General features: G+C 39.1%; 1 protein-coding gene across 3 annotated transcripts in view; it reads right to left on the reverse strand.

Annotated features, from left to right (window-relative positions):
- CHRNB3 (cholinergic receptor nicotinic beta 3 subunit) overlaps positions 1-16,549 on the reverse strand; it is a 29,874-nt gene extending 13,325 nt beyond the window's left edge. Inside the window, exons 1-3 of one of the 3 annotated variants that reach the window (XM_079140507.1) lie at positions 6,852-6,983; positions 6,162-6,313; positions 4,974-5,018 (exon numbers count right to left, since the gene is read on the reverse strand). In XM_079140507.1, coding sequence (XP_078996633.1) covers positions 4,974-5,018; positions 6,162-6,313; positions 6,852-6,930 — 276 coding nt within the window. In that variant the 5' untranslated portion in view covers positions 6,931-6,983. Of the gene's footprint in view, positions 1-3,164; positions 3,272-4,973; positions 5,019-6,161; positions 6,314-6,851; positions 6,984-16,145 lie in introns of those variants that run through there. The other 2 variants (XM_079140508.1, XM_079140509.1) reach the window with 2 other exon arrangements.
- Positions 16,550-16,763: the final 214 nt, after the last annotated feature.

Raw genomic sequence — 16,763 nt, forward strand, 5'->3', positions numbered from 1 at the left:
CAGCTAAGGATTCAAAACCCAAATCTTCTATCTTGTGCTCTAAGGAGCTGTGGGATATTTCTGGTCACTTCCCTGTTTTTTCTGAAACCCTAGCTGCATCTGGAGATTAACCTCCTGTCTCTCTCTTCTTACACTAAAAGATTAGAAATAATATCCCATGTTTGTGTAGCATGTTCTAGCTAAGACTCTCAAAGCCCTTCACAAACATCAGTTCCATATTGCAGACATTCCTGTTTTGAGAGCTGTGTTTTTGCAGGAAACAGGAAAGTCAGGGTATATTAGAGCAAAATATCAAAGTTAATCCATGAGTAAGAGAAAACAAGGAAAAATATTCCAAGTCTAGGTTTCTTAATTTGGAAAAATGCAATTTCAAATTCACATCAAGTCCATATTCTCTTAAAGTTGTCTTTGACAGATATTACCTGGAGTATCATTCATAAATGCCTAACTCTTACCACAATTCAAAACCAAATTTTATTTAAGTTGAAATCATAAGATGTTTTTACTGTAAATAAATTCCTCCAATTATTCTTCCTATAATAGTAAGACTAAAAGGTAAAAAGAAGCAAATTAAGTCATGTGTCACATAACCACATTTTGGTCAAAGACAGACTATAAATGTGACGATGGTCCCATAGATCATAATCATGCTGAAAAATTCTTATACACCTGGTTGTTAGTTAGCCTTGAACAGGTGGATAGAGGGAAAGGATGATGAAGGACAGACATCAGGCCTATGTGCTGTGAAAAATCCAGGAATCGTAAAACTGAAACAGTGGGGAACCTTATCTAAACAGGCAAACATTTGGAAATGAGATCTGAAATGCCTAACCTTCCCCAAATGGCATGGAGTTATAAAACCTTGACGGAATTATTACTTAAAATCCTGGGAACCTAACTGAAACAGATGAATATCAGTGAAGTGGGGTCTGGTATATCAAAACCCCCACTGCCCCCAGCTACAGCTAATTATAACCCCTCAGGGGGCACTATGGTTTTCAGGAAAATATCATCATTATCTCTTGCAACTAAGTTACTGGAACCCTTCCTTATTATCGAAATTATGCCACAAACACCTTGTCAACAAGAATATTGAGACCCTCACAAACAAAGCTTGCTGAGGGCGTCCAAGGGGTAATAAACTAAATAAGGGGGAACAGGGAAATCAAGGCTGGAACAAAGGACTCAGTTTCTTTAAAAACTCCATCCCTGTGAGCACCACAGCGTCCTCTCCTGGAGGTGGTCTGTACGGTCCCTGTGCTGTACATTACCCTCGATTGTCACTCTATTGAACTTTGGCTTACTACTCCGTATTTCACTTGAATTCTTTCCAGTGGAGTCACAGGAACTAGCACCTGGGGCCTGCAGTGCAGTCCCAGCTCAATTTGGCCCCCAGTCCTGGAACACAGTGACTGGCTTTGTAGTAGGATGCATTTCCCACACTCTGGTGACATTGATGTAAATGCACCTACTGTGCTGCTGTTTGTATGCAAGTAGAGCGCATAACAATCAGCACATAGTAGGCTCTCCAGTGAAAGTTCATTGAGTAACTGTCATTCATTGTCATAGTGATTATTCATGTGTCATTAGAAAAAAAGATGATTTCATTTCCATTTCCCTTAAGGTGCTTACAATGCTGTTTTCCTAACCTTGAACATGGTGTAGAATCTGAGGGTGCTAGGGCACTAAGACCTTTCTCAGGTAGTCATTATTAATAATATATTTATGGTTTATAGGGTTTTGGTTACTCTCTGGAAGTACAAAAAAGGAAGACAAACAAGTTTGCAAAATACAATCAATAAAATAAAAATAGACTTTCTCTGGATGTCACTATATTTGTGCTTCATAAAGGTCTTTGGTTGAGAGGATAGAAAAGGAATGTCTAAATGCACCATAGAAGAACTATGGAAATAGAGAATCAGATGAGAGGATAGGTACAAAAACAAATACAAAACAAAAATCAAAAAACTCCCTAGCATATCAGTTGTGTATGCTACCATGGAACATATTTTGTTTCATGTATGTAGAATTTTATTCTCTGTGGCTACAAATTATAAAGCATCCGTTAGGTTGAGTACAGTGGCACAAGCCTGTAATCCCAGGGGCTCAGGAGGCTGAGGCAGGAGGATCTTGAGTTCGAAGCCAGCTTCACCAACTTAGCGAGGCCCTAAGCAACTCAGTGAGATTCTGTCTCTCAATAAAATATTTTTTAAAAGGGGGAGGAGGTTGGGGAACTTGGCTCAGTGGTTAAGCACCCCGGGCTCAATCCCCAGTAGAAAGAAAAGAAAGAAAGAAAGAAAGAGAGAGAGAGAGAGAGAGAGAGAGAGAGAGAGAGAGAGAGAGAGAGAAAGAAAGAAAGAAAGAAAGAAAGAAAGAAAGAAAGAAAGAAAGAAAGAAAGAAAGAAAGAAAGAAAGAAAGAAAGAAAGAAAGTGGGAGGGAAATGAGGAGAGAGGATAAATTGAGCACTTAGGTCTTCATTTTGACTGAGGTACTCTGGGATCATTGGATAGAATTTCCAATAGGTTTGCTTGGGGGCAATAACTTTGGAAGGTCATGTTATTGGGCATACTATGTGGGGTTCACTATTTCTCTACCTTTTAGGTTTGCAGAACTTCTGTTTTTCCTATAAGACCCAAATTATATATCTTTTCCTTTTGGAATTTTCCTTGGCTTTCTCCCTGCTTCATTATCATTTTTATATTGCAACAGGACCTTCTATATACTTCTTTTTGGTGTTTATCATATTATAGTTGTCATTGTTATTATTAACTTAACATTTTTTTTGCATACTGATGCTTTGTTTTCTCCTTGAAGGCAGCCTATGTCTTGTTGCTAGCAAAGTGTCAAGCACTTAGTGAAGACTATACTGTACACTCTTAAATACTGTTGAACGAATGGAAGATCGAATGAATATTTTCTCTTAAATATCTTTCTATACCAGCTCCATTAGATGTCCTGGAGACTGAAGAATCAAAAGTCTTGAAGACCAGGATTAAGAAAAGACTATAGGGGAAGAGCCCGAGAGGAGAGCAGGATACCTCTGTCCATTCCCTCCAGTTCAAGGTAAGAGAATGAGTCCTTGATATAAGCCAGACTTTCCTGAGCAGTGTGTGACCTGGGGCAAGTCATTTCAAGTTCCTAATAGGGAGAGTAATACACCTACTTTACAAAGTAGCTGTGGGAATTAAACGAGATCATTCCCATGACACACTCAGCGTAGTGCTTGAGAACTTAATCACTCAGTAAATCTTCAGTATTATTATTAGCAGCTCCAGAATGGAGATCTGTGAAAAAACACCAATGACAGCATTTTTTTAAAAATCAATTTTATTTTATTGTTATTCTTATTTGTGGTGCAGGGGTTTGAACCCAGGGTCTCTCATACACTGGGCATATGCTTTACTACTGAGCTATATGAACAGTTTTCTATCCTTTTTAATTTTTTTTTAATCCTTCATCTTTATTTACCCTCATTTCTTAAAAAAAAAAAAAGTATGAAAGTCACATGGAGGCTGAGGTCAAATACCTTCTGTTTTTGTTAACTTCTTAAGCTTTTACATTTAAAATGTAATTTATACTTTAAAAGTGTGGGTTTTTCTTTCTCCTTCTAATTCAAATATAGAACTTCTTCTTGGTCTTTATCAACTTCAAATAATTCTAAATTCTGCAGCCTCTAAATTGCAAAAGTGGGATAATTCACTGAGAAATAAGATAGGTATATAGCAAGATATGTTTGCTTAAATTGTATTTATACATGTATGTATACATTCCCAGCTTAGTATTTTCTCCTGGATGTTTCATTTTATTTGCAAATAAAATAAAATGTAGATCAATTTCACAACTTGCTCACATATCTATCAATTAAGGAATGGGGAAAGAGAAAGTGGTAAAAGGCATATTCTCTAAGTCTGATTAATGTTTTTGGGTGGGAGAAATAAAGCTTAGGTAGTATCCTTTTCCATTTCTTTTATACATTATTCCTTATAAACCATTAGCAGGAAGAACTGAACAATATCTACAAAGCCTGACTAGGTAATTAATTAATTTCAATATAAACAAATGAAAAGTATTATGTATGTATATTACAATTAAGTAAGATATTTAAGATATCCCTGTGTGGAATATTTAAAACCTATGGGCAGATTAGGCAACATCTGAATGTTCATTAAAAAATAATTGTGAACAAAACAAAAATAAAAAATAAGCAATGAAACTAAAGTTCTCATCTACTATCAATCGAATGTCAGTATTTTCTCCTTTCACATAAAGTGCAAAATTGGGTTTTGAAAGGTAATTCTGAGAACTCCAGAACAAACTCCTTTGAACAGAATTCCCTGGTTTTAGGAAACAGGCCATGGCTGAACAATCATTCAAGAAGAAAACTGAAAATTACTCAAAATACAGCTTCAGTTTTATTGGGAAAACACGCATCCGGTATTTTGTTTTGGGACTTCACTTTTCTAGAAATTTACAATGGGCAGCCTTCGTAAATTGTTGTTCTCTCATTTTGTGGTCAGTTCTTTCCAGGGAACAATAAGAAGGATTAGATGTACATTCTTCCCATCGAGGACCAGAGAAGACAGTGCTGAATTTAACATCACTGATTTTCTCCTCCAGTAGCAGTTACCCTGAATGAGGGTAAAGTTTCACCTGGGAATCTCTTTCTTTTTCTCCAGGTACCAAGATCCAAGTCTCACTGTCAGTCACTCACCCACCTGCCCAAACTCCATGGAGCAGTTTTGCTCCCAGGAGTTAACACCAGAGAAAGATGTCTTCCTAGGGTCTTGCAGGCTGCTCACCAATGCTCACAGAAGGAAGTAAAGAGAATAGACCTTTCTCAACCATTCTCAAATCTCTCCCTGAGGAATTCGATATGCTTTTTAAAATAATTTTTTTTCAGATGGAAGCCTGTCTAAATAGAAAAGAATTTCAGTGACTGGATTGGCAGATATACTCCTTGGATTGAACTTACCTGTTTAAGCCACACATTTGTTGTCATCAGCTGATTCTTTTCATCCTAAAAGAATGACATAAAGATACTGTGAATTTAAATGGAAGGAAATTCGTATGTTTGACTTTTCATTAGAAAGAACTTTCCAAGAGTAATCAAATTATATTATGTACATTATGAATATGGCATAATTAATCCCACTATTATGTATAATTATAATGTATCAATAAACAAAATAAGAACAAAAAAAAAAAAAAAAAAAAGAAAAGAAAAGAAGGAAGGAAAGAAAAAAGAAAAAGAAAGAACTCTCCGAGCCTTACCTTGGAAGTGTTCAAAAGATTCTCCATTTAAGAACAGTTAAATGACATGGAATCCTAACATATTAGGCATATTTTGCTTGAGATGAAAAATAATTATTAAAATAATGAGCAGTTTATTGTGGCAATATTTATGTAAAATTGCATAATACAGAAGGCACTTTAATGGTACAAAGTAGAAGGAGATATTAACTAGACTGGAGATGAACTCTGCATGATTTTCTAGAAAGAATGAGGTCAACTTTAGTGGGTGAGGTAGGGGAGGGGTGAACTTGGGCCATGTGGGAGGATTATTTTGAGGCTTTGGGGACCAGAACAGGACAATTTTGCTGCTTTTGGGGTTTATGTTCATTCATTTCTCTAAAACATGATCATGGCAGAAGTATGAGGCCAACAGGGAAATGAAATGAGCAGAGAGTGTTAAGGGAGTTAGGAAAAGGTGAGGGGTCTCCCAGGGAGAGCAGAAATGGTCCTTGCTCCATGTGGAGTCACCACTGCCCTGTCACCCTGCAGGAACAGGCACCTGCCATCCAAGAGCACAATCAAGAGGAGTCGGGATCCCACAGAATCAGCCCTGGCTTCCACCTTCCCTTGTGCCCAGCTTCCTACCCTGCCGGGGCAATGACTGAACAAACAACCATGTCCACCCCATAGCCTAAAAATCCCACAGCAATAGTGTCACAATGAAAATCTACTCCATGACGACTTCACATTCTTTCTTCAGGTCACTTAACTGGCTTCTTGGGGCAGATTGTTTTTTCATCATAAATTATTTTTAAAATTGAAATATCAGACAAGGGAAAGAAAAGATTCTTAGACTCACAAACAGGTTATAAGGATTGCATTTTTTTTTGTTTTTTTTTTTTTTAGCCTAGTGCCGAGAATTACTCACCACATCTACAAGCTGAGATATTTTCAATCCAAAGTATACTTTTATGGTGTCATTAGAATTTAAGACAGGGCGAACCCATTTCTGGTAACCTTGGAATAAATGTCTGAGGAGGGCATCTTCATTTTCAGCTATAGACCTGAATCCTACAGCAGCTGTAAGAATTGTGAAGGAAACTGAATTAACCTCAGAGGCAGAATGACTGGTTTAACCCTAACCTTCATTTGTTTCTAAGCAGCCTGATTCCATAGAGGCAGCTTCAAGCAAGCAAGGCTTTTCTAAACCTATTTCCCCATGTCCACCCCTACCTCCCTCCAAATACACACAGCTGAAACCAGAACCTCTATTTCACCCAGAGCTGAACTCTCTAATAGATTTTCCCATGCTGGAGTGAACAACTTTTTTTTTTCCCTTCATATCCCTTATCACAATTTGTTTATGTATGCTGTCCTTGTGTGTATGTTGTATGTGTATATGTCTATGTGATCATTTGTGTATGTATGTTGTCAGTGTCTTCCCCTTGAGCTCCATGATGGCTGGCACGGTTTCCCTATATTCAATAATGTTTACCCAGCGTCTAGAACAGTGCCTGGCCCACAGCGGGTACCCATCTGATACACATGGAATGAATGAAGCAGTGAAGCAGGTCCATCAGGGCCCTTTCCCATATATTTGCACATTTTCATTGGATACCTTGCCTTGGGACTCTCCCTGTTTTCTTGCTTTTTTCCTCAGGAAGCCTTTCATTGTGAAATTCCTCCTTGATTAGCATTAGGTTCTGATGCTTGTCCTCAGCCCCCAATGATGTGAGAGCCTAAGAAACATCCTGATTTCAGATTTTAACTCTCAAGTAGAAGAAATGTCTTAAGAGTACAGTCTGGAGGTGAGTTTTGTTTCTTTTCAATGCTGTGCTAGCAGATTTAAAACAAGGATGCAGCTGGTTCTTGTTTTGTAAATATTGCCTCCTTGTATAGTCAACACCTGTTAAATATCCTAAAGCAACTCATTCTGTACCATATGCTTTACCAAAGAAAACGACTTTTTTCCAGTGAGAGACACATGTGATGGGCCATGATGGCATGCAAGACACACCCCAGCTCCCCACCAAATTTACCCAAGAAAAATTCAGAGATTGTCAGTTGGATGAAAAGCAAAGGAGCGCATATTCCCTGGGTGCAGGGGGCATCCACAAGCACTGTGCTAAGAGGAACAATTCTAGGTGCAACCTTGCATGCTCCACAGGGTTGATGCAGGCAGAGAGAAGATGGGTGGGCTGCCTACTCTAGCTGTTCCCAGATCCTTGTCTCTTTCACTCAAGAAAGCATATTGAAATGCAAACAGGAGAGGTGTGTTTATTTATATAAAACACCCTCTTCAAACTCCTATACTTGAACTCTTATTGGTAACCAGGGCTGCATTAAGGAGCAGGATAGCTGGGCAGCTGCCAGCACATCAATCACTGAAGGCCCTAAAATCTTCCTGGAACTGTGAGAAGAGGGGAGGAATGGAAATTCCCTGAAGCTTTCTGAGGGAAGAGGTGTTGGCTGGCTCAGGCAGAAATTCTTGACATGGCCCTTGGCTCCTCTTGCTTTCTATTTCCCACATTCAGTTTTAATGTACTTCAAAATCTTTTCTGACTCTTATTGTTCCCTGTCATGTTCTGTGGCATTGCCCTAGTCACACACAAGTCTTTCTCTTGAATTTCTGTGCTGTTTCCTAGTTGTTTCTGCTCTATCTCTCTTGATAGTTCATTTTTCACAGCAACTAGAGTGAGCTTTTAAAAACAGAAGAGGATTATGTTCATTCCCTGGTAAGCCCTCCAAATAGTTTCCCATCAAATTTGGGAGAAACATCTCAAGTCCTTACCATGGTCTCCCACGTGCTGTGGCCCTGGCTAGGTACTCTTTACCTTCTTCCACTCTGCCCTCATCCCTGCTCCCCAGTCCCCTCAGGCCTGTGTCCTCATTTCAGAACATGCCTGGATGCTTGGCTCTGGGAAGGCTCTTCCTTAGACAGCCTCGTGGTCCTTCTTTCTCTTTGTCTAGTCTTTGCTCAAATTACTTCCTTACCGAGGTCCTTCCAGGTTATGCTATCTAAAAATCCCTCCCATTCTCTCCCCTGATGATAATTTATCTTCCATCAGAGCACATAATCCTGCTGCATGTTTACTTGGATTTTATCTGTCACACTACATAATGTCAGCTCCAGAATGTAGGGACTTCTTTTGCACACCACTCTCTCCCCAGCTCCTAGAACAATAACTGGGCACATAGTGGTTGCTGAGAAAATTGTTATTGAGTGAACAGATACTTGAGCAATGCAGTTAGCTTCTTGGCTTTTGTTTTGCTGGGTGGTATTTGGAGAGTTAGGGCTAGAGTTGAATTGCTGAGGAGAAGAGAGGAGCAGGAAGGACACAGCTGCCCTCCTTCTCTGGGCTTTACCCTGCAACAGGCAGCCCCCTTGCTTGAAGGTAGAGAACATCTTTTGAAAGACACTTGTCTTAGTCTGTTTTGAACTGCTATAACAGACTGCCAGAGACTGGGTCGTTTATAATGGACAGAAATTTATAGGTTAACAGTTCTGAAAGCTGGAAAACCTAAGATCAAAGGGCCAGTATATGGCAAGAGCCTTCAGGCTGCATCATCCAAGAATGGAAAGACAATGGGGTGGGGGAGGGAGGGAGAGAGAAGGGAGAGAGAGAGAGAGAGAGACAGAGAGACAGAGAGACACAAAAAGAGAACAAGAAGGTAAAATCAGAATTAAAGACAGGCAATTAGTGTAAATAGGTGATTGGATTGAATTGAGAAAATGGAGGCCAATCTGAGTCTTGGAAGTTGGAAACCAGCCCTGGGAGATTGGAATGTTCATGTCTCCAGAGCCCTTGGATACCCTCCCACCAACAAGGTTGTTAATAAAGCAGTTCCTGAGCAAAGAGCCCATTGGGCTGCCGCTCCCTTCCTGCCTAGCACTCCACCTTGGCCCTTCCAGCCCACCTGCTCACCCCCTGGCCATTCTACCAACATCTCCCAATCACTATGCAGGATGGGGGGAAATGAACAAGATTCGGAGAAGAATACAGGAGAACAAAGGAAATTTTAGATGTATAAAAGGGACAGGACTTCCTTATCCCATGGATTCCACCTTTGGGTTCCCTTCTTCTACCCAGGAGAAGTCTGTTTTACTATCCTTTAAAAAAGCTTCTTACTTTCTACTCTATGCTTGCCTCAGTGTGCTTCCCTGGTGTTGTACTTCAACACCTGAGGAAGCAGGACTTTGATAACCAGCAGTATCAAAGGGACCAAACTTGTTCTTTTGTAAGGAACCCCTCAATATTGATACTAATTCATTCATGAAGGTGCTGCATGATCCAAATGCCTCCCATTAGGCTCCACCTCCAAACACACTGCTACATTGGGAATCAAGTTTCTAACACATGAACTTCAGGGGACACATTCTAACTAGTTGCACTGTGGCAGACCCTGCTTGCTCCCACCTAATAGCCATTCTTCCTTTTCCCTTGGTAACAGATGCTGAATTTAATCAGGGTTGCATGGTGCCAGCTTAAATGTTCATCTCCCAGCATCCCTTGCAGGTAGGAATGGCCTATGGATCACATGTGGTCAATTAAGATTCAAATGGAAGCCATTGTGTGGGGTTTACAGGGAAGAGTGTTAAAGAGGTTGGACTCAACTTGATGTGCCCCTCTTTCTTCCTCTCAGAAAATGAGACATGATGCCTAAAGATTTGATATCCAAGGATATTGCAAGTTCGATTAAAGTGACACATGCAGGATGGCAGATTAGAAAGTCAAACAGAGGCTTCATCTCTGATAGTTCAGGATTTTCTATCTCCATATTTCTTGGCATATGAGAAAAAACAGTTCCCTATTTGATAAAATCACTGTGTCCACTGCCATATGTATCTGAATGCTGCCCAGACTCAGGTACCACTTGAGTGGCTCCTGGGGTCCCCAAATACTAGACTTCCTTGAGAGTCCCTGCATCCCACTTTAGCCCAATTAATACCATTTACTAAGGACATCACCTTATAACAGATGGAGACACTCCAGAGATACTGTGAACTACTGAATAAACATATTCCACAGGTTTCTTAGCTAAGACCACCCTGAGCCCCAAGAATTTGGGGCATTGGAGATGAGCAAGGATCCAAGAACTTCCTTTCTTGGCAGGAAAATTGCACAGTCATCTTGAAGGAAGGTGGAGTTGTGTGTTGGAGGGAAAATCTAAAATCATGATCTTGACATCCCCACATTTGCCATCCCACAGCTATAACCCTGATGAAGACATTTAGGTCCTGCTCTTTTTTTTTAAAAACTGGAATCTGGAATAAAATCAGTGTTTCTGCTTACATTTCCTTCCATGTTACCCATGTCAGAGGGTGAAGCTTCCATCTGATTTATGTGAGAAGCACATAAATCTATACTGATTTTTAGGAATAAGTATTTGTGTCTCCTGCAAAATCATATGCTGAAACCCCTTCCTGTCATGTGACTGTAGGTTGGAGAAGGAATCTCTAAAGAGATACAGAGGAAAGGCCATGTGAGACCTAGCAAGAACTCAGCCATCAGGCTAAAAAGAGGCCTTCACCAGAAACTGATCTTGTTAGCACCTTGGCCATGAACTTCCAACTTCCAGAACTGTGAGAAATAAAAGTCTACTATTAAGCCAGTCAGTTAATGGTATTCTTTTATGGAAACCTAGGCTGATATGTTAGTCATCTTTTCATCTCTGTGATCAAAATACCTGACAAGAACAACTTAAAGGAGGAAAAGTTTAATTGGGTTCATGCTTTCTAAGGACCAGTCCACAGTGGGTCAAGTCCATTACTCTGGGCCTAAGATGATGCAGAACATCACAGCTGAAGGGTGCAGTACAAAAAAGCAGCTCACCTCATGGTGGCCAGGATCTAGTGAGGTAGAGGAGGGAAAGGGCTTTAGGAAAGATGAACCCTTCCAGAATATGCCCCAGTGATTCACCTCCTCCAGACATGCACTACGTGCCCACAATTACCACCTGGACCATTCAAACTAGGATGGACTAATGAGGCTAGAGCTCTCAAAATCTAATAATTTCATCTCCAAACATTCCTGAATTAACACTTAATATTCAAATACAACCATTAATAGCTGACTGAGATAAATCTACTCTGACCAAAACAACAGCCCAACTCCCACACACACAGATTTGAATGCTTTCTCCCTGGTGTCTTCAAAATTTCTGAATCTTTTCAGAATAGCTGCAGTAGACATAGAACGTAGGCCTAGACATGTTTATGGTTTGTCTTTTTTGTAAAACAGAACATTATGAGGAAGGGCAAGGGCTTCTCACAGTTAATTCTTTGAAACCAAGGCCTCAGCAAATATTTGATGATGTTTCATGAATGAACAAATGAATAAACAAATCAACTAAGGTCAGGAAGGAAGTATTCTGTGACATGGGGGTTGGAGGCAGTGATCCTGGTTCCCTGATCACAGATGTGCTCAGGATTTCCAGGAAAATGGTCATTGTTTTAAGGATTAAATGAATTCTTTTTTTTTTTTTTTTTTTATTTGGGTGCTGGGGATCGAACCCAGGGCCTTGTGCTTGCAAGGCAAGCACTCTACCAACTGAGCTATATCCCCAGCCCCTAAACGAATTCTTGACAAGTTGTGTTGATTAAATTTTTGCAAATTGACTTATTTTAAATCAACTGGATAAGACCAATGTTCTAAAATGTATCTCAGTGATCTATTCATAAACCAAAAACTGTTTGTAGAAGAAGTGTGACCCCTACCATGGATGTATCTTTTGGGGAAGATTGGATTTCCCAATTTCAGCATCAGTGAAGAGAAGGAAAAGTGAAACAATAAAGAAATTAAGAAACTGGAAAGGACCTTTACAGTTATCCAAGCTTCTCATTTTATAGATGGAAATACTGTGGTTCTTAGAGGTAAAGGGACATACCCAAGGTCATCCCACTAATGAGTGGCAGGTGTGGTCTTCTTACTACAAGGTCAATAATAGTTCTACCTGCTCATATTTTTTTGAAGGTTGAGGGGAACAAATGACTGACTGTTACCCCCACTATGGTCTCATTACCACATAAAAGTTATTTCAAGAATTTTTTTCAAGAATATTCCATGTTGAAGTCTATGAACATGTACTGCTATTTTTTTTTGTTTGTTATGTCATTTGCATTATATTTTCCAAGATGTTTTACTGTTTGCAATAGTTTGGATAGTTTTCCCCAAAGTTCCATATGTTAATGATTTGGTCCTCAAAGTGGTACTATTGGGGAGGTGGAGAACTTTTAAGACATGAAGGGGTTTTAGGTCATAGGGGCATGCCTTTGAAGCAGGTGTGGAATTCTAGTTCCTTCCTTTTCCCTTTTGTTCCCTGGCGCATAATGTAAGGGGTTTCCCTCTATCACATATTCCTGCTGTGATGTGCTGTCTGAACATGGGCCCAAGTAACAGGGCCAGTCTATCATGAGTGGAACCTTCAGAATTATGAGCCAAAATAAACGTTTTATCTTTACAAGTTTATTATTTCAGGCATTTTGTAATAGTGGCAGAAAGCTGATCAACACACTATTGTTTAAAGCCAACTATCAGGAAGAGTGATATTCTAAAACCAAGTCACAGATAGCACTTGTTTGGCCTTAGGAAGACACGGCATTGGTGATGGTGTTTTTATAATTCTACTCAAATCTCCTTTTGCCGTAGTTGATAGCTGACACACAGTACTTTTCCTGGGGGCCTCTTTGGTGGGTGGGATTGCCATTCTGTGGTCCCTTTCCTTGGAGGTGGATATACAATGTTTACAAGGAGGGAGTGTTCCTGCTTCAAGTTAAACCATGGTCTCCCCACATGTCCTTGCTTTGGGTCCTGTTTTTCACCACCTTGCCCCTCAACACACACTTGGTCCAATGCAGCATCTTAAGATGGTGTTTGCTCCATAATAGAGTTTTTCACCATCTCTTTTAATAAAGAATTTTGTTGCTCCCATCAATCCCTATTCTTCCCTTCCCGTTCCTCTCCTCCCTTTTTAATCTTTGTCTCATTTTTCTTGGTCAAAATATTTTCTTTGAGACCAGACAGGCAACTCCACGGGCAGAGGGCAAGAAGAAGAGAGGGCCAGAGAACTTGTGCAAGCAATAGGGAGACAGAGAGGGAGAGCTCTTTGCCTAATGCTATTTATTTCCTACACAGGGAGGGCAGGCTGGGAAAGTGCTCCAGGAGAGCTCGCTGCTTTTGGCTGGGTATGCTGAGTTCCTTGCCAAGCTCGTCACTTGTTACATCAAGCATCCAGCAAATATTTATTTAACATTGAGAGGCACTAGACTCAGAGTTAGAGACACGAGTTCTGGTCCTGATTCCAAGCTATGTGATCTTAAGCAAAGCATTGACCTCTCTCCATAAAAATGGGGAGTGGATGAGTTCCAGGTTCCCCAGCAGTTCCCTTGTCCTGTGCTTTCAGGATCTTTGTGTCCATGCAGCAGCCACAGAGTGTAGTCCATTAACGTCTATTTGCTGCTTTGAAGACACAAAAGAGAGCCACAGTCTAAGATGTGCCATTCATTGGGAAACAGCCCTTCACTCATGGCTGCTGTTTATCACAACAGAAAGAACATCCAGGGGAGGTAACTGAAGCTACCAAGGGATTAGAAGGGACTTTCTCTCTTAAACCCAGTGAGTGGGATCATGAGGGATTGGGGTGAGCTGCCCAATGTCAGTTTAAGACAAAGAACTTCTCCTTTGGAACCTAAGGTTTGACCTTCTGGTCTCTTTATTCCTGATGAACTTTCCTTTCTTCACGCTTTCAGTGTCCCCTGCCCTCTTTTCACCACCAAACCAACATCTACTCTCAGCCAAATTTTGACCAACTCACCCACATCAAGGAATAAATAACTGAAAATAGGTGAAACTTCCCATGATTATGGTTTTATTGAAATTAATATCATTGTTTCTCTTTAGTCAGAAAAGAAATAATTGAAGAATTTCAAACCTCAGCAATTATTATTGAGAGATAGATAATTTTTGTTTGGATATACCTCTCGATATATCTTGATTTTCCCTTCCCTAATTACCACTTTGTCTAAAAAAAAAAAAAAAAATACCATAAATCAGGCAGCCTCTTCTGTCAACACATGGAGTGAGCCCTCAGGGTGAAATCAAATAGTAAATATTTAGTGAATTCTTGCCAGCCTGAGAACTTATTAGAATGACTTTCTTTTATTCCTTCTTCTAGTCCTACATCCTGGAACTATTCCTAGGATATAGTAGATGCTCAATGAATGTTTATTGAGTAAATAAAAAGACATTAGCAAGTCATAAAAGTGATGAGAGAATGAATAAATACAGTTCCTGCTTTCTGGGAACAGACACAAAATGTGAACCAGCAACAAAAGAGATGTTACACAGTTATATACACAATTTTTTTTTTACCTAAGTTAGAAATATAAAAATGAAGGATTTTCCCCTTACAACTTGAAAAATGTAGTTTTGTATGATTAAAATCGTTTTTTAATAATGAGTAGTAAGGTTAAAGTACTTTAAGAAAGATGATACACATCTGAAAATATAAATAGACTCCGGTGGATCTAGAAATAGTCACAGATGTAAGATTTGTTTACAGGGTGTTAGGTTTATTACAGATCTATGAGAGACTGATACAGGTCAGGTTTTATTTTCAAACTCTTGCAACCTTCTCAATGGAGAACAAGAAGAAGTTTCTCCTCCAATTCCAGTTTTTTTATGGAATCATTATAGAAGATGATGTATAGTTAGATGCTCCTAGAAAGTTTATGCTAATTACCCTTGCTAACCAGTGAGATGATTTTTTCAGGAAAAGCATAGTAAGAACCAATTTATAGTAAATAAATGCTCTGATAAATTAAGGCAGAAAAACATCACATGCTTATACATTAATTATATGCTGATTGGTATGTTGGTATTTGAAGTTGATTGGTATTTTTATGATAGGCAAATTCAGACTTTTTGAAGATAAGATAATGTTCAGGTATACCTCTTAGCCCTATGACTTTTAAGCCTAGGATTTATTTCTGAACTTGGGCAAATCTATCTTACTACCTCCTGTTCTTCATCTGAACATTGCAATAATGAAATATGGCAAAACTATTACTGAGAAATATATACAAATTGCTAATGGAAACAACACTTTCCTCACCATCTGGTTCTTGGCTTTAGATGGTTTCTGATCTCAATGAGAACAGTTTTCTATTCTTAAGTTTATATAAAAAGTGAAATGATTCCAAAACCCAGAAAACTGACTGGTCAAATGTCCTCTGTCTCTTGAACTTTCCCATATTTCCTTCTTTCCTTTTCTCCTACATTTCTCTCTATTCTTTCTTTCCCTTTCTTCTTTCTCTCTTACCTTTTATTTGTCCTCTTTCCTTGTCAATAATTCCTCTTTCTTCAGTTGAATAACAGTCATAATAATATACACATATTGATAGACATTTTATATATATATATTTTTTGTTTAATTGTGATATACAAAAATACAAATTTTCCCATATACACAAAAGTGTTAAAATATATAGATAGGTCTATAGGACCTACTGGACAAAATTAAATATCTACACACAGACCTAGTAATTACTAGTTGATATAACACAAAAATGTCAATATAACAAATTTCTATGCAAATATTTAAACAATCCTGAGTAGCAGTTTGTGCATTCAGTAACATTTGCCCTGCTCGTATTACTTCCTTACACACTCATGATGATTCAAAAGGATTAATACACAATAAATAACCAGAACACAAATCTTATGGGATTCATAGATATGATTTCTTTAGCAATATTCGGATTTCATAGAAATACCCATTCGAGCCACATTCTAAAGATGATTCTAAAGATGTGTACCCGTTTGCAGTTCCAACATGAGCAACACTGTAGTTTTTCCTCCTTTGCTTAAATATTCTACAATCACAGTTTTAATTTAGTTTAACTTGAGCTTACCTGAGGGAGTGATGCTGAGGACCAAAGGCACCAGCAGAAAATCTGTTAGCATCATGATGTCTGTTTAGGAAAGATAATTTTCTCCTTAAACACAGAGTATTTCCATTGGAAAGGGGGTTTTGAAAAGAAAACACAGTGGTTCAAAGTCCAAAGAGAACCCAAGGGGATAGTAACCACCTGCAGTGAGATTAAAATAGTCACCAACCATCTCGCTTCAGTGTGATGTTTCCTAAAGTGCACTTCATCGATTTCCAGTGAGCTGTCAGGTCCTGTAAGTCTAAAAGATATCTCTGGGTCCTAACTCCTGACTTATTAACGTACTCTCTTGCAGAAAGATGCAGAGTGATAGAAAAAGGACAAAGCTAGGTAACTTTGGGATGTTCCATGCTTTTCTTTTTTTATGGTTGGAAGATCTGTGTAAAAGAGAAAAAAAAAAATCTGCATTTTATAACCTCCATCACGCGAGTTAGTGAGAAGCTTCCCATATTTATTATTCCTCTAGTGTCTTTTCATTTGGGACTTGGAGTTTGCAATAATGGATGTATCTGGCAGCCTCCCTTGTCTAAGGGTTCTCGTGTATTTTAACACCAGAGCATTCTCTGTTTCTCCTGAACTCAC

This window comes from Sciurus vulgaris (genome assembly GCF_902686455.1).
Source record: "Sciurus vulgaris genome assembly, chromosome: 5".
In the NCBI taxonomy this organism is placed as follows: domain Eukaryota; kingdom Metazoa; phylum Chordata; class Mammalia; order Rodentia; family Sciuridae; genus Sciurus; species Sciurus vulgaris.